Consider the following 25,287-nt stretch of genomic DNA (forward strand, 5'->3'; position numbering starts at 1 on the left):
TTTACTTTATTCTCTGGCTAGAAATGGGGGGGGACGGGACAGTGCCCTGGGGCTATTGCTTACAAAGACTCTTCCCCTTTACTCGAGGGAGAGCAGAACCAAGTCACCATTCACCAGCTGCCAGCTCCTCCCTCCACTTGCGTGCCAGAGCCTTGGGCTTGCTCTGCTCCCCTGGGCTGCCCGGGGCCCCCCAGCAGCCCCAGCCGTGCCCGGCTCCCCTGCCCTGCCGCCCGGGTTCCCCACGCAGCACCGCTTTGGCTACCACATCGCACAGAGTGCGCCCTGACCTCTCATCTGGACTGGGCTCCCTACATGGGCTCCCTAATTAACCACTAATTAGCTGCGTAAATGCCCGGTGGACAGTCACCCGCCGTAAAAGTCAAAGGGCCTCACAAAAGCCACGCAAGGAAAAGACGGCTGGGCTCGGCTCGGGGCTCGGGCTTTGCTTTGGGAGAGGGCTGTGCTCCGGGGGGAGCCACAGGAGGAGCGGGCCAAGCTTCGCTGCCATCCCTCGTACGGCTACATCCAGCAGCACACTTTAACTGGACTTACTGGGCCACTGCCTGCTGCAGGCTCTGCCCAGCTCCCTTTATTTCGCTTACTGCAATGACAAGGACGTTATTCCTTGCTGGGAGGGGTGACGCATATCCTTTGGGCAGTTTAGAAGGAAAAGGTTACTTTTGTTTAAACATTAAACACTGATTTAAATCCAACAGTGACAGCGATTCTCAAATATATGTTATTTCCTTATGCCACTCATCTCACACTCGATCTTTCCGTCCCCTCAATGTGCTGGCATTAGCATCTCCCACAAAGGCTCAGTCAAGCGCGCCGTCCGCAGTAAGGAGCTGGGTTCTCTGGGGGGAGAGAGCAGCCGTTCTTTGAAGCCGCGGCTCACACCTGCTGCTGCACGGTCTCTCTGGCCAGGCCTCCTCTCCTGCGGCAGCACCCTCCGCGGGTTAACAATTACTGCTGTTTCTGAATTCTCCATTCTCTGTAATCTGCAATTTAGTTGGGTTTGTGGGGGAGATCCCATTACGTGTCTGCATGCTGTACCTCTCTTTCAGCTGAGTAAGGGCACTCATTAACCGTGCGTTGGCAGCATCCAGTGAAGCAATGCGTTTCTCCTGCAAACGAACGGGCAGAGGGAACAGTCAGAGGAAGCGCATGGAGACCCGGCCCTCTGTGATGCCAGGGCTTCTCCTGCGGCAGCGGCCCAGAGGCCTCTTGCACCAGGACCTTTCTCTTTGGCATTCTTAGGTGTGGGGGTTTTAAGTAAGTGCTAGGCAGCATTTTTTTAAATCTACTGCTATTAGCAGGGCCACAAATGTATTTTGCCTGTGGAATGTGAACTAAATTCGTTTTAGCATCCTGAACAAAATGGAGATAACACAGTTTCTCCAATTCTTCAGTTACACAGAAATTCGTTGTACTGTTTGCTCTAACTGCAGCTGTTACAAAGACGGTAAGATTCCTCTTCTAAAACCTAGTGCTCTCCCAAGACAGTTATTCCTTTCAGTGTTTAATTGATTTTGTTAGTGTAAATTAATAGTTTAAATGACTTGTGGCCTCCCAAGATGGCTTTGATGGCAACTCTCACTGATTACGGTATCGCAAGGATGGGAGCACAAGCCTCCGCGTTGCAGCCTGCTTCTGCCACTCCTGCGCTTTGCAACACTGCACAAGTCCCCATCCTTCTCTGTCTGCCATTAGCAGGAGGGGACAGAACCAACCCGGAGGGGCGCAGCAGTCTGCCTGTGTGTAACTTCGAAGCTCCACGTACGAACACGTCCAACAGTGTTGTACAGCCTGAGATGACAAAAAGAGAACAGCGTAGACGGGCTGGTGGGGAGAGCCTCACATGTAGCACACAGGGTGGCAGGAGACAGGAGAGCCTGTCGAGAGCCGCCGGCAGGCTGCAGGCTGCACCGCTCGCACCTTGCGGACGCCCCTGCGTCTGCCAGGCTTTGCCAGAGTGCAGAAGCAAACACGGTGATTTACTAGCTTTGAACAAATTGCTCTACAGAAACACAGTGATTCTTTTTACAAAGTTACTACTGTCTCATCTCCTTTTTAAATTAGCTGTACAGTAAATTAGTCATGAGTAGTGACTCCCAAGTGATTAATAGGGTTGTTAAGAGTAAGCCTAGAATATACTATCACCTAGCCACAACCTGTAGGAAGGCCTAGCTGCTAAGAAGATCCCTCTGCCGAGACAAATTAAAAGATTATCTCTGCCTAGACAAATTAAAAGATTATGGACCGTATTTTCAGATTCTCTTTTTCAAGCATAGTGTTTTGCACCCATCACCTGATGCTCCTCTGCCATTGTAATCTATAGCAATAACTGAGCTTCCCAATCCTGCAAGCCACAACCCAAAGGCTGAAAAAACATGTTGGTTTTGGTCTGGCCAGGCTTTCTGTTCCTTGTGTCCAGGTCCTGCAAGCATTACTGGAACATGAAGCACCAAGCAAAGCTCCGGGGACCTCAGACTGGGCCAACGAGGATACGATCCTTCCCCAAACTGACTGAATTGTGGGCATGATCCTTCCACAAACTGCCACCCCCCACATCCTCTGTGTCACCGGCCAAGCTCCAAGGCTGGAAACAGCTGTACGAATGGGAATGCTGTGACAATAAATCGCATCCTGCGGAAGGCCGAGCGGCTCCGTCGCTGACTGCAGCCTGGTGCTGACTCACCGGCACACACAGCCTCGCCGTGCCTGAGCTGGCCCTGCTGCGTGGCGGGGGGGCTGCGCGTTGGCAGCCTCACCCTGAAAAGCGCTGCAGCCCTTGGTATCGGGGCCTCACCTGTGCATCGATAATCTTCTGCTTGGAATCCACGGCAGCCTGCATTTCTGCATGGTCCTTCTTTAACTCCTCCTCAACTGACATCAGTCTGGTAGCCGAACAGACAAGAAAAAAATTACATTTGTCGGGCTCTGCTAAGCCCAGATATTAGTCTCATACCCGTCTAAATCAGCCACCCAGAGTGAACGATACAGATCATGTCCTCGTTTAGTCCTTGACCCCAAGGAAGCAAAGGGGTGATGCACACCTCTGAAGCACACGGGAAGAGATGTGAAATACCAGAGAAGCTGGTCTACAGACGGAATGGGCCACACACAGCAGCCCCCATCACCCGTACCAGGTCAAACAGTCTCGTCTGAAACTGCAATGCTGAGGCACACGGTGAGATGCTCCCAGGACCCGCAGTTGTGCATTCGAGCACAAAGGAGACGCACAGTCATTGGCACTACTACCTCTTCTTACACACAAACCAGTCGTTTAGAACCAGTCTTTTTTCTGGCTCTTGCTCTTCTCTAGAGACCTCTACAGCAGACTGTCCCAAAGGTTAAGTGATACAGAACAGTGCAGGCTGACCCATTCACGAGGGCTGATTAAAAGCACCGAGTTGGCTTGGCTCAGGTGGGGGTGACGCTAGCTGCACTGGACCAGTCTACGTCCTGGACAAATGGAAACACTGCATCCCGCTGGGTGGGAGAAAGGGATTTATAGCTAGGAGTAATGGGATGGTGATAAGACCTTTAGCTAAACACCAGGAGAAGAACATTTTGATTGCTCATGAAGAGAAGAGCAAGCATGCCAGATCCTCCGAGAAGCGGGGCGGGCTGCCAGCTCTCCCCTCCTGAAGCCTTTGTGAATCAGGAAAATGTCAGGATTTCCCTTGTCCCCGGTAACACTGATGGGGGACCCAAAGAGTCAGGGCTTCAAATCCCCCTCAGGGGCTGTAACCCAGAACAGCAGAAAGTGAATAAATGCTGGAAAACCCACATGGGAAACCTGCCTGGACCTCCAAAGAACCTGATTCTCCTGAGCAGGGGTCAGCTCTAATGCCAGCCAGGCTGCCTGCCTTACTGTCATCCCCAGCACTCCCACCTCCCCTGTACCTGCTGATGATGCCCTTCATCTGTATCTCCTTATCCTCCTGCTGCCTCCGGAGCCGCTCCTCGCTCTCCTCCAGCCTGGCCTGGTACTCCAGCATCAGCTTCTGCGTTGTCTCCTCCTGGCACTTGAAGCGAGTCTCATACTCCTCCAGCTTCTTGTTGGAGATGCGAAGCTTGTCCTGCAGCACCACTAGGTCCTGCTGGTACTACAGCATGCAAGGACAGACACAGGAGGAGAAAACACATGGGGCATGTTACCTAGTACGGCTTTGCCCTCGCCAGGGTTTCCCCATAACCCAGTTACGCCCCTCTCCTTGCATTAGACTAGCTGCAAACCCGTGTCAGATAACCCCGCTTGCCGACACCTCCTCTTCAGTCTTCTCCACACTGCGCTAGGAGCGATGCTGCGTTCCGCTGGGCGGGCAGGTCACTGGCAGGTTCAGAGAATGGGTTGTTAGCAGAGTCTGGCATTTCACATGGGGAATGCAGGTTAGAGTGAGCGAATGGCAAACGCATCTGGCATCTTCCTCACACTAACAGCACAGGGCTAAACACAGGCAGGAGAAGCTGCACTGGTGGGATTTTGGGTTTACACATGAGCTCTTCAGTCTACAACAACAAACGTGGGCGCTTTGGAGCTGCTGGAAGCCGAGCAGGAGCTGTCAGTGCTGCCTGCCTCCTGCCAGGCTGCAGGCCCGCAGCAGCGACGGACGTAGGCCGCTGCCGTCCCGGCACAGAGGCGTCACCCCTCATCAGGCGAGGGCAGCTCGCTGGCGGGAGCGGCGGCAGCGAGCACTGCTGCCTTCTGGGACCCAGCGTCTTAAACAACGCAATCAGGTGTCAAACCAGGGTTCAATGCGAGAAGAGCTTCTGCGTGAAGCCAAGACCCCACAGCTGTACTGTTCATTCAGATGATGCTAAAAATCAGCAGCAGAAGAATCACATAAAGCGATTAAAAAAATTAAGAGCTTTCTAACGCAATAAAACTAAGTTCAGCTATTGCAGAAGCACAGCATTCAGTACAACTTGCTTTGCTAAAGGAAAATCCAGTGCATATCTGTGCAAAAAAACCCAAAACCCAAAACGTTAATTTCAAAAAAATATCTTTGGAAATTGTTTTTTAAAAAATCTCAACTGGAATAACCTTACAATAATTAAAATGCAGTCGATAATTTGACAAGCTGCTTTTAAAGAGTCAGATATGGGAAAAAGACTTCCAGCTGAGTCATGAAGTCTGTTACACAGCTACAAGTGTTATTCGTGAACTGACAGAAATGCTCTTAATTGTGTATTGAGCTGGCTACCTGGAAACACGGCCTTCCCTTTGGCCATGGCCACCCGTGTAAGCACTCAAACGATGGCCTTGGTTGTGTCCCAGTTGTGAGAGTCCTGCTGGGGGTCTGACCAGCAGATCAGCTCTTTGGAGAGGGGACCGCAGCCAGGCTGCTGCCCATGGACCGGTCAGCCCGACCCCCAGCTCAGGTAAATCCACGTTGCTTTCCTAATACCACTCCACGGACTGACTGGCTGACAGCAGAAGTAACTCCAACAACTCCTAAGGATTGAAAATTTATGATGCTGATGGTCTTCCCGAATTGCCAAAGTATTCGAGCCATGGCAGGCAGATGGGCAGGACCTCGGAGCTCCTTCTGCCTGGGCAGAGACAGGCTCAACAGATCACGCTGTTTTTCCATTAGCAAAGCTTTTACTGCGGCACTGAAACGACACAGTTTGCACACGGAACCTGGAGCAATGAAGGAACACAAATGCTCGTACAGTTGCACAGAAGCGCTAAGGTCAGACAGAAGGGAGTTGCTTGAACAGGAAAGATTAAATACCTACCCTAGCCTTAAAATAGAAGCAGCGTAAGTGAGCTCAAATGATAGCAGGAGAAGCCTCAGAGACTGAAGGAGTCGCTCCTGTCTCTAGAACACTTGTCTCATTCTTGATTACCATTCATGTCTTACAGTAATGGGAGAGAGATTATGCTAATGGCGATCTTTAATGTCAGTGACTGATGCGACAGCAACGTAACAAAAGATGCTGCATGGGAATGAGACAGCAGGCTCCTGGGGGCTCCCTCTGAACTTGGGTCAGGGATCCCACCACCGTCTGCCTTGAGCGGGGCCCGTGCTGGTGAGCCCTCCCTGTACAGGACGGGGCGAGCCCGGCACGGCCCGGGGTGCAGCGGCCCCTCAGGCTGCCATGGAAATAGAGCCGTCCCTGCGCGTGCCCACCTGGGAAAAGCTGAGCCCGTTTCACAGGAAAGGGTGCCAGGAAGGGGATTAGTGACAAGGCTTGGCAGGCCCAGTGCCCACACCGGAGGGCCATCTGCCTGCCTGCGGGAGCTGGCAGGAGGGAGCCGCAGAAGGCCAGCACGTGTTTCTTAGTGTGTGGTCCTTCGGCATTTCACCTCACTCCAGTTCCTCTGCAACAGCAACGCTTGCCACTGTCGTCTCCACTACAGAGTCGAACGAGCACCGAACCCTTTCTGAAGCCCTTCAATGACCAAATGCAGCGATAACCCAGTGCGTGACGCACCAGTCCGACAACGCTTTCTCTTTGATTTGCTGCCTATTAGTGTCTCTGCTTAGGTGGTAGTCGAGATTTCTACACCTCTGCAAACAAAGTCTGATAAACATGTACATTTTTCTATGTCAGCTGCTATCTGATCAGTACACGTCTGTGCATTTACAGGAATACCCAAGCAGCAGAAAGCCAGTAAGAAACGGGCTGCACTCTCACAAAACTCTGCCACGCTTCCCCTGGGGCAGCTGGGGCCCTTGCCTTGCACCTCCCAGTCCCTACGATACCTGCCTTTGGCATTTCACTTGCATCGAACAGGTGACAGTCCCAAAATGATACAGCACAGCAAAATGAGAACAGGAAGGCTATCGTAACAAAACCAGAAACATGTCTGTGCTGGGAAAACAGGGAAGAGGCTCAGGGAGGGTGATGTCTGCAGTTCTGTGGGACCGGGTGGTAACACGTGGCCGGTGTGACGGAAGAGAAGCACATTGAGGAAACATCCCAAATGCTAACTGTGCCCAACTGCAGCGGTCCTGGCAGAGCCAGGCTGCTGAGAAAGCACCTTGCAGAAGCAGCAGTCAGCAAAGATGGGATCTTCTCAGCTCTTGACTGCTGGATCGTTATTTCTAACCCTCCTTCTTCACCCCTAGCCAGGCCTACTCTGTCTCTTCCCTGCTTCTCCCACTGAATACGCCAGAACTGAGTTCCTGACAGAGCCCCAGACCGGCCCGGCCCTCGTCTGCGTGACACAGCCACAAGCTCGGGGCAGTGTCACTGCACCACTGAAGTCACCCCAGGCCCCAGTGCTGTCTCTGAGGCCAGAATCTAGACTTAATTTTCAGGTCTGTTTACAGCCTTTTGACATGGAAGCCGCTTCTTGCTACACATCTCTGTCTCTTACTCTCATCTCTTTTACAGGTCTGCTTAATTCACTTTTTACGTTTTCTCCCCCTGCAGCTGGGGGGAGCAGGAATGGGGGAAGTAACAGGCACTGGCTGGCTTCAGAGTTTGCTGCAGAGCAGCACCAGCACTTGATTCCTGGCTCCTGCTTTTCTTACTTGCTTTCATCAGAGGGTAACGCCAGTCACGGAGTGTGTGGAAACCTCCCCAGCCTTCCCCAGAAGTGCGCCGCGAGGCCGAGCAGCCAGGCACAGAGCAAAGCGACGTCCCTCTCTCCTGGGCAGGGACGTGCCACAGAGCCCACCTTGTCCCCAGGGTGCTCAGGTGAACAACATTCAAGGAAATCCTCTCTCTATTTAGAAACTTGTTTCAATCCAATCAGGTTTTACCTTTTCTGCTTGGCTGAGCTCGTCCTTATTCCTGAGCTTATCCCTGTGCTTGGAATCTGGGTCAATGCTTTCATCTTCTAAAAACTGCATGTTCATATTCAAAAGCCAAGCAGCAGTGCGGTCCAGGGCATTGGGGTTCACAGGAGAAGGGGCCTACAATGAAACATACAACCATAACAAAAGAAAAACCTGTAACAGAAATGGTCATGAAGCTGGAGAGAGAGAATTTCCTTCCAAGCAAGCCCTCTCCCACGCTGCTCAAACAGCAACGAACGTGTCTGAGCTACCAGAGCGGTCGGGGCCGGGGGGTAGGAATAACTCCTGTTCTGCACCTCATGTTATTTTAGGTCAAACAGCCTTTGACAGGCCAAATTCTTCCCTGCACCGTCCCCACAGAACAGACGTACAGCGGCGCGCTGCGGCGGGGTCCTGCTGGAAGTAACGGGCCCAGGCTTCTGAGCAGGTCCCGTCTCCTGAGAAGGCGCCGAGCTGCGGGCACGCAGAGCGGCTTGGTGTGGTATATTCGCTCTGCGAGCTGAGATTTCACGCAACTCTTCAGCCCCTTTTACTGAGCTGTCTTTTTGCTTGCTGTGGAGATTTCGTACAAGATAAAACCAGATCGGCAAACTGAAATGCTACTTTTGGCCATGCAGGTGCCTTCTTGGACAACAAAGGTTTCTTTTTGGCTGAGACTACGCTTACGATGCTGGAGAGGTCTAAATGCTCATCTCCAGGTTTGTTCAGGCAGCTGCGGGAGCTCCGGGAGCAGTGCTGTTCTGCGGTCAGTGCGCTAGAGCCACAGCTGCTGCTTTTCAGCCCTGGCCCGGGCAGGGACTGCAAATGGCATTGCCTCAGTATTTTCCAACCGGCTGGCAAGGTTGAGGAAGTGAATCTCCAGCTATTTCCCCTCCATCCTGGCTCATTATAAACTGCAGTAAACAGTTTCTTGGATGAACACAAGGGATCTGGATGACTTGGTCAAGGGAATTCAAGGTGACGAGTCAGACCTGTCGGGGACTTTCTCCTTCATTCAAACCTCTGGACAGTAGAGAAACCCAGCTGATGCAAGCAGCAGAAGGGGAGGTTCTTTACTCGGAAGGATTGGGGACTGGTTTAATCCCCTCACTGGGACTGGGGGCTTTCCCATGCCACCTTCCAGTCTGGTCTTCTACTTCCAGAATTTTAAATCAGAAGTTTCAGACTCAGCTCATGAACATTACTTGCTATAAATCCTCACCCAGCTTGTGGCTTTCTGCTTTTTCTTGCATCTCCAGCTCGGGCACGGCACCTGTGGTGGCTGCTCAGAACTGCTGGCTCCAAGGAGCAGTGGCCACCCGGGTCCACTGCAGCAGCGTAAAGGCCACTGGTAAAGGATGTCAATGAACGGAGCTCAGCCCACTGTGCACAGGTCCTTCTGCCTCTTTCTTCCTTCTCTGAAGAAGTAAAAAAGGACATCTGATCTGGCCTGGGACAGTTTGGAAGTCAGTTCACCAGATGAACCTACAGAAGTAGAGGAAGCGCTTCTGGCTGGCAGGAACGAGGTTCATGGACTTCTACTAAAATGGCCACCAAATGGGATTGCTTTCTTCTCAAACAGCATTTAATACCACCAGCTACGAGCAAGCAGTTTCGCTATGGTTTACAGATGCTGCTAACATAGAAGTAAAATGCGCAGATTAAGGGTAGGAGAGGCATTCTGAGGACTTCAGGTCTTGAGAGAAACTTTGAGAGGACGGTAAGGGAAAGATCTGCAAACACACCTTGGCCAGGCCTTGCCGAAGGTCACCCGGAGCTCAGGGTTGTCTTTCTGGAAGAAACTCTGCTACCAAACAGGCTGCTGCTGCTTGCAGAGCTCTGTGCCCTCTGCACCTGATGAGTATTGATCCACATTATACAAATGCTGCTACATGGCATGTTTGCTAATGCCAGCGCTTATGAATCGATACCGTATGCACGGAACAGCTCCAGACGGGGCTGATAAAAGAGCCTTCACTGGGCAGCACTGACAAAGGCCTCCACAGCCGCTCTGCACGGGAGAGGCAGTTACACCAACTCTGTTGCTCTTTCAGCACCATACTGCTGAAAAGGGGCCTTGCTACTGTGTCTGGGCTGAGATGCAGCGAGCTCTTGCCAGTTGTCCACATTCTCTGGGTTTGCATTACTTTTAAAACTCTTCCTTTAGGCACTGAGAGGCCCTACTGTGTTAATTTTCTATAGGCTTAGTTCTGAAATGTCGAATGAATAAATGAGCACTAGAAAAACAATTTATCCATGCCAGGAAAACCAGAGGGCCCTGGGTCTGGGACCTACTGCTTTCAATTTTAGCACCACAAATAGCAAAATTTATTTCTGTGCAGACCAGCATGCGGTCCGGGAACCTAAATCACTGCAGAGCTCCGCGCAGCAGGAACTTCACTGTCGGCGGGGAGCCGACTCCTTCCTCACCGCTCTCGCCTCCCCAGGTGCACTTACGGGGGGTCTCACAGGGCAAACAAACGGGAGTGCCCGGGAGTGCCCAGGAGTGCCGGGGCTCCGCTGGGACACGAGCAGCAGCAGGGAGACTCTTAGTTACAAGAGAAGATTAGGGCCTGGCCCAAGTCTGGGAGATGGCGTGGGGTTGACTATGGCATGGGATGAGAGCCTGGGCATGGAGAGGCAAAGCAGTGACAAGATGGTAGTGCAGGACAGAGGCATGGCTGCCATCGCCCTCGTGTCTCTGCCACCTACCGGCTTGCGGCAGTCACACGCCAACGTGCGATGCGACGGAGGAACGCAGAGAACGAACACTGATCTGTGTCCCTGTCCCTGGAGGGCCTCCGTCTCAGGCCAAGCTGGGTGCAAGAGCCAATGCAGTGCCACCACGGGGTTGGCACTGATGCGGTAACTCGGAGCCACAGTGACATCCCCTCCCTTTGTAGCAATCCCCACTGGCCAACTTCTTCTCCAAGTCCACAGGCTGACCCCGCCTGGCCCCTTCAACGCCCGCAGCTGGTACAGCCCCCGAACTCACCTGTTTGTGCATCGTGCGCTGCTTCATCTCAGGGCTGTCGCCCTTGGAAGAGGAGGACTGCTGCCGGAGGCGGGCGCCGCTGCCGGGCCAGTCTGGTGAGGAGGACATCATGCTGCCGCTGGAGGGTCGCTGGTACTGAACCGTGTTCAGCAAGGAGGGCGGCGTCCGGCCCCGGGTGACAGGCGGGGGCGGCGGGGGCGGCTGGTCTATCCGCCTCTGCGGTCCCGCGCTGTTCTGCCGTGGCATGGTGGGCTGGCCGCCCTTCTCTGTCAGCGAGAGCTGCCGGCGGGCCAGTTCCCCCGTCCGGCGGGTGAAGTCCTCACTGGCGGCGGGGGCGGCGAAGCCATGCTTGTTGGCCGTCAGCTCCTCGCTGTTGCTGTGGGAGCTGAGCGAGCTGTGGCACTCAGAGCCGGAGTCGCCCAGGCCGCGGGGGGAGAGCGGCAGCCCGGCGGCCATCTGGTAGACGGGGTTCTGGAAGGAGAGGGGTGCCAGGAGCTGGGGCCGGCCGGGCGCGCTCTCGCCGCTCGGCGTGGTGGGGGTCTGGCCCACCCGGCGCACGGTGGCCATGCCCGTCACGCTGTTCTGCTGAGTCCGCGTGGTCCATACACCCTGCAACTGCCCGAGGGACGACTGACTGTCATTGAGGGAGTCAGCCGTGCCAGGCGCGTTGGCCCCACTGTCCAAGAGCCGATTGTCCTGCAAGTCCACCATGGACAAACTCTTGCTGCCATTAGACATCTGCACGTCGGGCTCATTGGCCTCTGAGTAACTGGAACTTCGGGCAGGCGAGGGCTGGGCCCCAGCAGACCTTGTGACAAAAAACAAGTCCTTGTTTTCAGGGGTTGGAGATGGTAACCGTGTGAAATCTATCAGACTGCGGGGAAGTCAGTGCGTAAGGAAGAGGAGAGGAAAACAAAACAAAAAAGAAGAGTTGTGAATGCTGCACCGGAGCAGGAAAACGAAATCAATCAGAAGAAATCTGCGTGGTGCAGCTGTGCGGGACGGGGACATAACCCTGCCCCTGCGGCAGGGCCGGCCCGGCCAGGGCTGCCCGTGGGAGGGACAGTGCGCGGGGAGGACGGAGGGGTGCAGAGGAGCCCGGGGCCAGCCCCGCGGGAGCAGGCAGGGGTAGGCAGGTGAGCGGGGGGCGTGTGGGTGCGTGGCGAGAGCTGCAGTGCAGGAGGCATTCACAGACACGCTCTCGGGGGCTCTGCCTCCCCGGCTGCATCAGCTCATCACGCTGGCAGCACGTGCCACCCTTTCTGCTTCCCACTGGCCGTATCCACGCCACTCCCATGTCCTCTGCTCTGTACCTGGGCATTAAGCTCCCGAGGGCACGCTGGCCAGTATTTGTACGGCATGGAGCACCGTGGGGGCCTGATCCACACTAGGCCTCTAAGGGGCAGGGAGAGAGCTCTAACAGCAGAGCTGAAGCCCAGGAACTGAAGGTTATCCACTCATTCCTCCTGCCGTAACATACATTCATGCAATATTGATTTCTTGGGGATAGGAAGAAAGAGCTTTGCAGTAGCTTAATGTGAATATACCACTGATCAAAGATGGTGCACTGTAAGCAAGTATTGGGGTGAAAGCATATTGTCAGAGATCCTCCATAGCATTAGATTTAAATAATTGTACCTCACGCTGGGAAGCATTAGAGATGAAAGCTCTGATTAGAGCAAGTCCAGCGCCATTGCTGCCTTTCGTTCCTGATTAACTGTTTAAATATTATGTAGTTTCCACTTACTAACTATTTTACTAGCACAGTCTTTCCATTTGTGTGGGCTCCATTTCATTTTCCACAAACAGAAACATTGTAGGTCTGCAAGAGTCATCCTCCCCATGAATGAAACTCCGTACATAATTAGGCCAAAAAGTATGTTAGGTGACTGTGTCTGTGAATCACCGCTCATCATTAAAAACACCCAGTATTATAAAAACTGGACAGAGTAGAATGGAATTGATTGTTAGGCCTCTACAGCTCGGCAACTCTTAGAGAAATGTCCAGATTTGGGTCTCAGCGAATTCAGCACATACCCTATATCCTACAAAGATGGTTAAGGCCAGTCCTATAAACCTTGCATGCCCAGAGACCTACTAAACTTAATGGTGATACCCATCACTTTGAGGTTAGCATAAGTAAGCCCTCAAGTCCTCAAAGGATGAACATTTTTCTTCTGCAGCCACATCTCAACAGCTGAGACCAGAACCACCAAGTTCTTGATTTCCCAGACCACATCCCCAGCTTTGGCTCACAAGGGACCCAGGATGGAGCCACGTGCTTGCGCTACCGCCCACCGCTTTGCCTAGCTTCAGAGCTGACCTCCATCCAGCATCAGTTCTGCGATCAGAAAGCCTAGTCAATGCATCAGACAACTCCACACTACATCTCGTCCTGCCTGTCCCTGCAGGTGCTCAGGTTTTGGCAGAAGATGAATATTCAGTATTTCCCTGGTCTGTGGCCAGGCCCCCTTTTATGCTCTTACCCTGATAAGTCATTCTCTATCACCATTTTCTGTAGCCCCGCAGAGATGCTGTTGCCAGCATTAGGCGTGGATGCAGCGTGATCGGCCGTGACCGAGACCTGCACGCAGGCCGGGTTACTGAGTGCCGAGTTGACATCCCTCAGGATCCGAGGCAGAGGCCCGAGTTTTGTTGCAGTGCCCTGGGCAGAAAAGAGAGCAGAATTACTACCAACACCTTGTATTTCTGCTAGAGAACTGTGGGCTTTGCCAGTTGCTGGACAGTCTCTTCAGTGAATCACATTAACAACATTCATTTTCTCCATCATTTACCCCCACCGCTGAGGCTATGGGATGTCCCAGAACATGTGGCTTTAGAAACCATTTGCTGCTGTGGGGCAGAGGATGCAAGTGTGATTAACAAAGTTCAGATGCAGAAGACGACAACTATAGCCAAGCCTGGTCCAGGTTTCTTGACAAAAATCCTTTTAATTAAAAAGAAACCTTTTGAATCTGCTGGGACAGACAAAATCCCAGTGTTCAGCAGCTCTGCCTTCTCAACCCACCTGCCCCTCCACCCTCACCCCGCCATGATAAACAGCAGAGGAGGGAAAGAGCTATATTCACCTGCCTAAAAGAAGGATGTAAAGAATGAGCTACTTCTGCAGCATGTGCAAAGGCTGGGCAAGTGCTAAGGGTTAGTAACAGCTGAGCTGTGCAGAGATAGAGCTCACGGATTGATACCTGCTGGACACGCGGTGCCTATGCCCAGCACTGGCCAACTGCGCTTCCCCCAAAGCCCGCCCCTGCGATCCCCCCGGGTACCTGCTCCAGCTGAGAAATGACTTCCCAGAGTAGTGAGTGCAAAGTGGACAGTTCCCGGCCCAGGTCAATGTAGCCTTCAAAGCCAGCTGTGTTTGAAATGGTTTCGGGATTGGAAATCTCCAGTAGAAATCTCTGCATGTTAGTCCATTCGTGTTCCAGGAACTGATTCATAAAGGACATGTATTCCTCTTTGCTGCCAAACCTATCAAGACAGCAATATGAATTTCAGCTAAACCCTGTGAACCGAAGTGCAGTCCACAGAACAGGTAGGACATTCGCAGGTAAGAATGCCAGAGCCTTCCCCTGGCATTTGAACCCTTCAAAGCCTTTGGGACCATTGGGTTGCTAGCAGGTACCTGGTACCTCACTGGACATGGAATCGAAATTAACTCTAGCCTAATCCAGCTAAGTCCTCGTCAGCATGGGATCTCCGCCGTAGAAATGAAGGTGAAAGCTAGAGAAACAAAGCTGTTATCGGTAACGGAGTGTATCTTACTGCTGGGTCAGGGCACAGCCTCCAGAAATAGGACCTGTCACTGGAAATAAAGAAATCGTAATATCAAGCACCATCAACTGACTGAAGCCCAGTGGTGGAGGTAGGAATCCTGCACTCTCCCCACTCTTCCACAGGCCCTGAAGCTACCTCCAGCCACGCCGGCCGCCGCTGCCCCGGCACGACTGCTCTGGGGATCGTCCTGGAGAGCCACACCTGCAGCTGGGCCAGCCCGTTTGTCCCCTCGGGCTTCCTGCAGCCTCCTTCTGCCCTCCGAGCACTCCCCCCAGACCTTGCTCTCGGTTCGATGTCTTATTTAGAGCACAACGGGGAGGGCCTCGCGGTTCAACTGTACCAGCAGCGGCTGGTGCTGTGCCAGTGACAGCGATTCTGCGAGGAGGGGCTCGGCTGTATGCCATCTGCAGGACAGCTCTGCTTGATCACTTTGGCTTGACTAATGTCAGCTTAGTTAAAGAGTCTTTCCTGCGAAGTGCTGAAAATCTGAAAACCCTTTAGTTAGGGATTGGTCAGGAATATAGAGAATTTCTGTCATCTAGTGTAACATGCTTGTATGTCTTCGGCTCTGTCTGCATCCATGTACGCGCATTCCTGACTGCGAGCGTGTGTACTAAGCTAGTTTCCAAACCTAAGGAGCTTTCGACAGAAACTGTCCATTCATGTTTCGGAAAGCTCATCATTCTGTTATCAGAGCTCAGGATAAGTAGCTCAGAGCTGCAGCCAGTGGAAAGATTTTCAGAAATCTCTCGCTTTGTTTCCATCAAACCAATGGGCTTAGTTAGAAATTGATAGCGTCTCCATTCTCTTTTCATACCTTCCCCATTCAGACAGCTGCATTTTAATAGCAGGGAAGGTCCCAGAGCTCATGGGAGGGAAAGACCAGCTCCTTTATATATATATATAGAAAGAAAGAGGAAATTGAGCCTGAAGAAAATACAAGGAGGAAAAGGGGAGCACAGCATTGCTGCCGTTTGGGTTCTGGTCCTGCTGGTGCCTGTGATGGGAGGCGGGCAGTGCACCGCCGCCAGCCATGCCCCGCACAGCCATCACGGGACAAAGCGCCTGGCTGTGCCGGCACGTTCCTGCTGCCACCCTGCCTGCTCGTCCGTGTGGTCAAAACAGCCCGTGTTCCTGCTCATAAACCGTGTCCTGTTTTGGAAACTTAAACGACCTCCCTGACCCAACAGCGAGGGAACGGCTCCCAGAGAGACGCGGGGGAAAAAGCCAACGGGAAACAAACAGGCCCCTTCCATCGAGGAAAGGAGCGGCCAGTGTGGGGCTCCTGATGCCGGAGCCGCGGCTCTGCCTACGCACCCGGAGTTTCCTTCCCCCTCCCGCCCTGCACCCCGGCTTACTTGGCGAAGTTGGCGAGGTTCTGGGTGACCTTGGCAATGAGGGTCAAAGTGCGTGCAGTGCGGTCGTCCGGGTACTCCTGCAGGAGGCTGAAGAGGGACGGGGACATGATGGCCGGACAGAGGAACCGGAGGAATAGGGAGGCACTGATCAGCCGCTCACTGATGTCTGGGCGGCCTCGGTTGCTGCATTCTTGTCTCCATGAGGCAAAAACTTCTTTGAGCTCCCTTGGGAAGACACTGAAACGACAGAAGGACATGCAGGGATGGCAAGTTCAAGGCCAGTGTCTTCAAACTGCCACACGGCAGTAACTAAACATGGTGCGTATCAGCTGTGGGGCGCAACACCCAGACCTGTACAACGGTAGAGCCCTCTCATGCTGCTGATCCACAGCAGCACCGCTACCTACACCAGTCGCAGGCTCTTGTCCCTTTTTTTTGCAGAGTGTCCATTTGGAGACTCAAACTGCACAGGAAAAAGCAAAGCCGCTCTGTACAGTTGTAAGAGAAGCAGCTTTCATCAGACTGATGTTCCTGGTTGTGCTGGGTGCCAAAAGCCCAGACAACTGGGAAGACAGATATGAAACAAACTGTGCAAAGCAGCTCATCACAAGTCAGCTGGCTGCGTCACGGGGCACGACGACCTGGGGGAGGCTCAGCCACCAAGGTGGAGCCTCTCCTGAGGAAACACAGCATCGGGGGACCCCCTCGGCAGACACACCAGCAGTACCGGGGTCACCGGCACAGCTGGTGCTTGGAGGGAGGGCTGTGCAAATGGTAATACTCCTGTTCAAGCACCTGGATCAAATCCCACTGTGACTAGGACAAATGCGGAGCCCCACCAGAGTTACTCCAGCCTTGTAACTGCACAGAGCTCAGCCCGGCTGTCCTGGGTACCAGAATTTCCCCAGCTCCAGCAGATGCTCGCTGCAGCAGCCCTTATCGCTGGAGAACTTGCTGCCTGTTTCTGCTCAGCCCTCCCCAGCTCCCCGCTCCCACCTTATCCTGTTCCCAGCATGTGTTGTTTATTCAGCTGGATACTCCCACCCGCGGGAGCAGGCTGGCAGTGGGTCCCACCACGCTGCCCCTGCTCCCCTGGGGCCGTGGTACACAGCTCCCCGCCCGCCCCGCAGGCTGCCCTGGCCAGCAACCACCCTCTTTGTTTCAAAACCAGAGCCATTTACCGACAGAGCTGGATGGTACAAAAACAGACTGAAGAGGGGTCAGACTCCATTTTAGGCCATAAATCTCCTTAACAAACAGCCATTTCAGAGGACGGTTTCCCAATTTTGTTGCAGGGACTATCTGGGGGAAGCAAAGCAATGTCAGCTGGCTCCTCACTGGCCTGTGCCCCTCTTGGGACCGACTGCCCTGCAGCTGAACCTCACACGAGTCGGGAAGAAGAGAAAATCATGGGAGTTGCATGGCCAGAGACACCGTCCGCTGTCCACCAGCAGCAGGAACCAGGTGGGAAGCCCCGAAACGGAGGAGCACTCAGAGCGAAGAACCCGCCCGTGCAGGCTGCCCCTGCGGCAGCAGCGCCAGGCCTCTGGGTGAATGCAGGGGTGCTCCTCCTGCTGCCAGCACTCCCGGTCCTCCAGCCTCTGCTTCCCAGGGCTGCGGACACTCACTTCATCAAGCCCAACTGACTGCTCCTCGCCACCACTGCAGAGTTCAGGACCTGCAGGGTTTGCGGTCTGTCGGGGTGGCACATCCCCTGCAGCCAAACGGCCGTGGCCTCTAGCTCTGCGGCCATTCTGAGCCAGCAGCGCGCACGCTCGGCAGGCAGAGCCTCACCCCTCATTTCATTAATCTGCCAGCTGCAGACCGCACTGCCCGGCCGCACGCCCCAGGCCCGGGGCTGCTGCTGTTAGCCCCAGCCGGCGGGCACCCCGCCGCACGCCTCCCACCCCTGCAGCCCGCTCAGCACAGCACTGCTGCACACAGAGGCCCACGTAGCTGCGCTCCAGGTTTCCAGGAGGTTTCTCTCCGTCTGACAGTGGTGACACGCCATGGAAGTGCTTGGCAAACGCTGCCATCATGTTCCGTGCTGGCTTCATGCTTCACACACGTGAGCTTTTACCCTGTGCTTTATAAATAACATTAGCCAATGTCTCTGGCTGGATAAATTCTCCTCTGTCTTTGGCTTGATCCACACAATTGGACAAAGCCCTTTTACTTCATGGTATTTGCCCAGAAACAGGAGAATCCTTTAAGCAATTTAAGGCTTGAATGATCAGGACAGGTTGCACAGTTACTGGGAAGTAAACCCTTGAACATGCCTGCACCGGCTGCACGCAGCCCGTGAGCACTGTTCACTGCCACAGGCTGGGAGACCGTAACAGTTTAATTGTGTCACGGCGGATGGAATTCAGTTAGCCGGCTTTATGTGACAAACGGGCCCGTAATTCATTACCCAACTTCCCAGTAACGAGCTTCCACATGCTGAATTTCTGCTTACACTGAAACTTTCCAGATGTCCAAATTATGTCATAATTATAACAATTTTCAGTTATTGTAAACCTCTTTCCTCTCTCTGACTCTCTCCGGCAGATGAGCAGGCACACTCTGGCACTCTATTTAAAGCAAGATCCTTAGCTGTCAGGGTACCTTGGCCAATCCCAAACACTCATCAGCCCAGTTAACCCCCCAGAACCGGTGAGCACGAAGGACCAAGGGGGAACCACGCAGAGCAGCTGCTCCAGCCTTCCTCAGAAAGGCAGGACTGGAGGAACAAACTTCCCATGCATTCCTGACTTTCCTTAGGTCACTTTTCCAGCCTATTTTTAGAGTGACCTTTTAGTGCTGCATTGGGTATTTTTAGGAAGACGTTCATTCAAACAATTATAATCCACTGGTGACTGAAAGGAATTAATCCCTCCTGGGGGAGCAGGTAAACGCCATTCCTGAGTTATTAATTGGCCCAGCATAAGGTATAGGATACCTGCAAAGAAATCTGCCCTTTGCTTACTTGTGGTAGATAAAGGAAGCCTGAGTGAGCCTCTCGCTGCTTGGTCTCCCTCAGCAATATCAAGAAAAGCAATTCCCTTCCTGGGCTTGCAGGAGGGCACACTCAGCAGCCTGGGAGATTGCCTATCATGAGTTTTCAGAGCTCAACGCAACAGCTGGGATAGGAGAGAAAATGAGAAATCTTTATTATCAAATACTTTCTTCCTCCAATATAATCCTTAGTTGATGCTTTGCAACAACAGTGTTGCTACTAAATACACTAATAAAAACTAAGCCCAGACTTTTAAGCAGGAAGAGTGCAAATCCAGCAGCAAGACAAAAATGATCATTCTCTCATATGATCAGGACAAGAGTCTCTGGGTATGTTAGCAAGAAGCAGAAAGAAAATATTTTTATTTCTCCAAGTAAAGAGGGTCACAAGCCCATTTTTTCCCTTTTCAGGTCATCTTTGCAGGCAGCGTCTGTAACAGACCCAAGGACTCCTGGCTCCCAGTCCCCAGGGCTGAGCAGCAGGTAACGCCACGAGCACGGCCGTGCCTGACAGCCACCGCCACAACAGGATGCAACTACCTTACTCCAATCAATTTTGCATATTCAGGCCTGTCCCAGCTGGTTGCAAGAACCTTTACCCTGAGAATAAACAACTAGGAAATGCCTCGAATTGCATACCAGGCCTTGGGCCAAGGAGGCAATGGGCTCCCCATCTCCACCTCAGCAAGCACCCGGGGCTGGGAGAGAGAGGGGTTAACCCAGAGGAATGCAGGATGCTGAGCCAAACAGCAACCCAGGAGTAACAGCATCCTCCTCCCAGGCTCCAGCACTCTGCAACAAGAGAACATCTGCCTAAACAAAAGCTCCCTGTGCTGGTGCAGCTTCCTTGCAGGCAGGCGGAGGGCCACAGACCCTGCCTGCTGCAGAGAGGATTGCAAAACTTCACCTGACGCTCTGGGGAGGCAGGCAGAGCCTGGCAGTCTGATCCAGACTGAATCGTTACATGGGTAGGGGACCCAGGACATGCGTTTCTGCCCTTTATTCCAGACTTTCATCCACAGTTGGCATCAAGTCCCTCTCTGAATTGGTCACGCTGGCAAAGGCCTGTCATGTTCCTTGACTCCACTGCCCTGTCCCTGTGTCTGCGCGCCAGTAACCCTTCAGCACCCACTGAAAACAAGCGTGACGGAGGATCGGTGAGGCTGTTGCACCCCCAGAGCAGACACTCCAAACTGCCTGAGCAGGAGCTGCTGTTTCACCCCCTGGCCATCCTCACCCTTGCTCCTGGACCACCAGGCCACCCTTAGGGGTTCAGGACACGGGCAGGGCCCCGCAGCTCTCCCCCGAAAGCTCTCTGACAAGCTGCCCGTCAGCACAGCTAAGGGACAGGTACCAACAGCCTGAAGAGGGACTGCTGCCACCCCTGTCCCCTGCAGCTGTACCGCCTCTGCGCTAGCCGAGGGCACGCGGAGGGGAGCGACACTCGCGGGATACCAACCAGTAGGAGTTGATGATTTTGCAGAAGGCCAGCTCGCAGCACATTTTCAGGTTGCTCTGATGTTCAGGAAGGTCTGAAGATGAACATTTGCTGGGATCCACCTCACAATTTTCATCTGATTCGTACAGTGCCTTGATAAATTCCCCTGTAAAACAGACAGTCGGTGATGGGTTTTGGAGACATGAGAGACGCAGCCTTCCAGCAATTCTGTCCGTAAGCCCCAGTGCCCGAGCAGTTACCCTGCGCCCCGTCACACTGGCTGAACAGAAGCCGGGTACGAGCGCAGGCGGCGGTGGCTCCCGGGGCGGCTGTGCCCCAGCCAGCTCTCGAGATCTCCGAGGGGACCCAGGTGTAGCCGACACTGCCTTGGGAGCTCACAAAACAGTACAGCACACCCTGCAGAAGGGCACCCGGACTCCCCACGAGCACGTTTCATCCCTCCTCCCCAGCTGGCAGCTCTGCCTCTGTGGCTATGGGCTATTGCATCAGAACCGCGCTGCCGAAACAGCCGCCTCCTGAGCCTGCCCTGACCCCCCATTACACCGGTTCCAGAGACGCTCCCTCGGGCTAATCCAGTAGGAAGTATGCTGGCAAGTTCTGTAATTATTTGTCGGATGGCCTGCTACTGCCCTGGTGCTGACAAGCCAGTGTGATTCACAGGAGAAACAGGTAATTAAAGGGAAGAAACAATTTACTTGGTTTATTTTGAGTTGAACATCACACAAAATTAAATTAAAATATTTCTCTGAGCTTCCCTGCACTCCTGTTTGCTGCCTGGCCGCTCCTCACCCTTGCAGAGGCTCAGACTGTGGGCCTGCTCCGCCAGCTCCTCGCCTTCGTGCCCCCTTCTGCCCGGGGTCCCCGGGCACAGACCCCTGCCGCCCGGGCTGCGGGTGCTTCCCACCGCCTGGACACGCGTCCTCGCCAGCTGCGGGGCAGGGGTCCATCCCCGTTAGCACACGGCCGTGGCTGGGGAGACCGGGGGACGGGATAACCCGGATTAAGTGGCAGTGTTTAGCTAGGGACCTGCAGGGCCAGACGACATTCTGGGAGAAAGGTTTGCTTTGGTTTTCCTCTAATTCCAGCTGGTTTGCTCATCTCCTAACTCCTGACCGTCTTGGATTTTCCCAACCTCCTGTTTTTTGCCTCCTCTAGTCTGCATTCCTCCCCTATGCCAAACCAGATTTTAATTACGTACTGGAGAGCCTCTCCAATGTATTTTCAGCTCTGCCAGGGAGCTCTGGAACCTCTCTGCTCGCCTGCAGGTGATGCCTGCTGTTATTATCCGGCCCTATTACTTGCTTGTGCTTCACGGTTTAAAGGAAAGCGCTATGCTGCATTGTGTTACCTTGTGACACACAGATGAATCATTTCACTGATAAAAGGTCTGCACAGAATCAGGGCCCCGAACAGCGAGCAAGAACCGCAGGCTCCTCCTGTACTAGATGGAGCTGGCTTGGCAGCATTTGCATTGAGCCCTGAAAGGGGAATATTTCAGAATTCTCTGCCTTCATTAATCTCCTAGCTTTTTAGAAATTTTATGAGGTAATCTACTTACAGACTTGCCTTCAACCAGAAAGCATTACAAGGCAGAAATAAATAATATTCCTTTTCCTATTCTTGTGGGCTATCTCTTGGTTTGACTGAATTTGCCCAACGATCTCCCCTTCCTCAATGTTGTGATTAGTATTATCTTAATAAAGCATTTACAGTACTTTCCTCCTTGCTAACATTACACAAATCCACTAGTAGGAACCCAACATACTGAAAAATTAACAGCTCAATAGAAACTCTGCTCATCCTCCTGCTCGGCTGCGGAGCCAATGGAGCTGCCATCGGCTGGGGTTCAGCCCTAGCGCTTCAAGGGCAGCCTCTCCCCAGCCTCGCGCCGCGCTGGCTGCACACAGCAACACAGCAGCTCCTTCCTGACCTGCCCAGAAGCAGAAGCTCTAATTATTTTCATTTGCATCAAGAGAAATATTTTTGGAGCCATAAACATAGCCAACACTTAAAAAACCACCAGGAGGGTTCCCAGTGCGATCCGGGAGGCAACTCTCATCCCTGTAACTCAGGCGATTTCATCTGGCTCGCCAGCGCTGCGGGGAACCGGGGGAGCGCCTCTGGCGGGGGCGTGCAATCAGGGCAAGGATTCAATCAGCCTCCCTGACACTGCCAGCGCCGAGACAGAAGACTTGGCAGGCAGCATAATGCCTTCCAATATCAATTTGTTATCTCCTCGGAAAGCAGATTAAAGCGCTAACTCAGCGGTGACCTTCACCTGGGAGCAGCGAGCTGCCCGCTGCGGCCGTGGCTCTGCCCCGGGCTCGGACCCCGCTGCCAGAGGAACCCTCCGGCAGGTAAAGCCTGGTGCCTCCTACGGCCACCAGCGCTCAGCTGATGGTGTCCGCCACGCAGAGCACCCTGCGGCTTAGGGGAGCACCTCTCTGGGCGAGACTTGCCAACGCTCTGTACGTACCTAAGGCATCTTGCAAGTATTTCTGCCCCACCAGCTTCAGGTATTCTTCGATTGCTTTGGTGGCCAGTGTATTCTCCCTGAAAATGAGATGCTCATTCTCACCACAGCGATCAACTTCAGACATCATCAGGTCAGTCAAGAAATCCTGGAAAGCAAAGCCCATGGTGGGTCACCACGCACTGACACACGCTTTGTTCCGCAGAGCCGGCAGCCTCCCCTCCTCCGGAGAGGTCTCACCTCCGCAAGACACGAGAGGGAGCGGAGGTGCTGTGGGTGATCCCGTGTGTGCACGCTGCGTTGCTACCAGCCCCACTTTTCTCCTCTTTCTCCAGCCTCATGGAGACAAAAGGAGAGATTAATCTCTGGAGAGTCACAACTTCTGCACCCCAAAAAAGGATGCATTCCAGGCCCGCACCACATTCACCCCTCCAGCAGTGCCGGTTTTTGGCTGGGTCTCATATCAGCCTCACGTTTTGTGCGTGAAATGTTTTCTCCACTGTTGAATTGGCTGCATTTGGTGTTTAACTGCACTGGTTGCAAACCAGGGGCATACTGAGATGTCACGGGCTGTGCCCCACAGTTAAGAGCTGAGAATCAATCCTGTAATATGCCTCAAGATGCTCAAATGTCCTACTCCCTTAGTATTCATGGAAACAAACAGCACTGCCACAGCGCACATTTTGGGCACGTGTTTGGTCTGATGGGCCCACAACCACGTACTATGCAATTTTATCATCCTCTGTGCTGCAGAGCAATGGAAGGGGCGAGCAGGAGCAGACCATGCGCTGACAGCTGCCCCGTGCATCAGGCTGGGCTACTGAACTGCAAATTCTAACAGAAAACCAGCACTTCAGACCAAGCTCCACGTCTGCTTCAGCAACAGCGTTAACTGATCAGAGGGTCACGTAGCTCCCTATGCATTCTGCTGAAAATCCACTACGTGGTGTGATATTTACTGTGCCGTAGCTAGCGTTAACGCAGGAGAAACGCCATGCAGTTTTTAATGCTAATACATATTCAGCTTCTCTTCTCTGCACTGCTAATGGGAAAAGCAGCTCTGGGCCCCTGCCCAGCTCCTCGCTGGGCTGGGTGCTGAGAGGGTGACCTCCTCCCACCCAGCACCACTCACCTGGGCGGCAAGGGAACAGGCTGCTGGCACCGCGTAAATCACACGCGTTAGACCTCTTACGGTTTCCCCATGCAGGAGACAGAGCAATGTTGACGTACAATTCACTTCTACAATCAAGGGCACCTTTTTTAAACCGCCTTCCTCTAAAGCAAAATAATCTGCTCAGTAATAACCTTTCACTAAGAAATTCTCCTTCATTTGTCACGACCGTACCAGATGTAACCCGTTCCTGGCAGGGGCAGCGGGAGCACCCCGGAGCTGCCGCGCAGGGAGCCCGGTCCCGTCCTCACCGTCCCCAGGCAAAGCACGGCTCCCAGAGCCCCGCGCAGCGCTGTGGCCGCGACCCAGCCTGCTCCAGCCCCAGCTCGGCAGAGGGGACACTCAGGTCCCATTCCCTCCCAGCTGCTGCCAGGGAGATTTGCAAGAGAGGCGCTTAGCTCCGTTTCATTTTTCATATGGATGCCTGTGCATTGGAAGTTTAATCAAGGTTCAACAAACAGCTCCATCTGAACCCAGCGGACCCAAACCATTTAATCCACAGGCCCTTCATTACTGCGCTTCTGTCCCAGACAAAGGGAAATCCAGGTGGCAGGCGGGTTCGTCTCCCATCTGAGAGCAGGGGAGGAGGGCAGGAAGGCTGGCATCTCCGCAGCACCCAACGGCCCGATCCCTCCCGCCATCCCACAGGACCATGACTGGGACTGACAGCTGCCATGACCTTCCCAGAGGAGCCTCCAAACCAGCCAGAGGAGGAGCTTTGGGAAAAAAAGTCACTTCCATTATTTCTTTACCCAGATCACCTCCTTCCTCAGATCCTGCTACGTCTGCAATGCTCTGGCAGCTGCAGAGGCAAAACTCCCTCCTGGAAGCAAAGCACGCGCCTCCCCCCACTATTTTCTCTCATTTTGCCCCTTTTATCAGCCAAGCTGGAATGAAACTTTAAACCCCTGCTCAAATCCTGTTAGCTGCTATCTGGGTAACTCTATCACCTTTATCTTCCCGGGTCTCTCCAGGGGTACGTTTCAATTCCAAGCCACAGCTCAGGCTGACACAAGGTGCTGATTCTTAATTAGCAGCCGCTGACCTTGGCTTTGCTTGATTCTCTTTCCTGTCACTTTCCCAACATACTAATTATCTCAGGAACACTGAGTTTTATAGCTTCTCTTAGCCAAGTGTTTGCTTTTCCCCCCTCTTGTCAGCTGAGGACTGGCTGCCGCGGGCTGCGGGGCCAAGCTGCGATGCACAGCCCAACCGCGAGCCAGGGCTGCCGAGCGGTGGAAACCCAGGGGCCCAGTTTTAGCCAGCGATAATGTGAATTTTGATGATTTTAGCTGAT

At 53.5% G+C, this 25,287-nt stretch overlaps 1 protein-coding gene across 1 annotated transcript in view; it reads right to left on the reverse strand.

The window, feature by feature from the left end:
• Positions 1 to 524: 524 nt before the first annotated feature.
• Positions 525 to 25,287, reverse strand: part of DAB2IP (DAB2 interacting protein) — a gene marked incomplete at its 5' end in the record, with an annotated part of 206,941 nt that continues 182,178 nt past the window's right edge. Inside the window, 10 exons of the mRNA XM_082327221.1 lie at positions 525 to 1,127; positions 2,813 to 2,900; positions 3,913 to 4,106; positions 7,728 to 7,880; positions 10,738 to 11,611; positions 13,224 to 13,402; positions 14,025 to 14,226; positions 15,891 to 16,127; positions 20,347 to 20,491; positions 22,823 to 22,967. Coding sequence (XP_082183347.1) covers positions 960 to 1,127; positions 2,813 to 2,900; positions 3,913 to 4,106; positions 7,728 to 7,880; positions 10,738 to 11,611; positions 13,224 to 13,402; positions 14,025 to 14,226; positions 15,891 to 16,127; positions 20,347 to 20,491; positions 22,823 to 22,967 — 2,385 coding nt within the window. The 3' untranslated portion in view covers positions 525 to 959. The remainder of the gene's footprint in view (positions 1,128 to 2,812; positions 2,901 to 3,912; positions 4,107 to 7,727; positions 7,881 to 10,737; positions 11,612 to 13,223; positions 13,403 to 14,024; positions 14,227 to 15,890; positions 16,128 to 20,346; positions 20,492 to 22,822; positions 22,968 to 25,287) is intronic.

This window comes from Platalea leucorodia (assembly GCF_965183815.1).
Source record: "Platalea leucorodia genome assembly, chromosome: 15".
NCBI lineage: Eukaryota > Metazoa > Chordata > Aves > Pelecaniformes > Threskiornithidae > Platalea > Platalea leucorodia.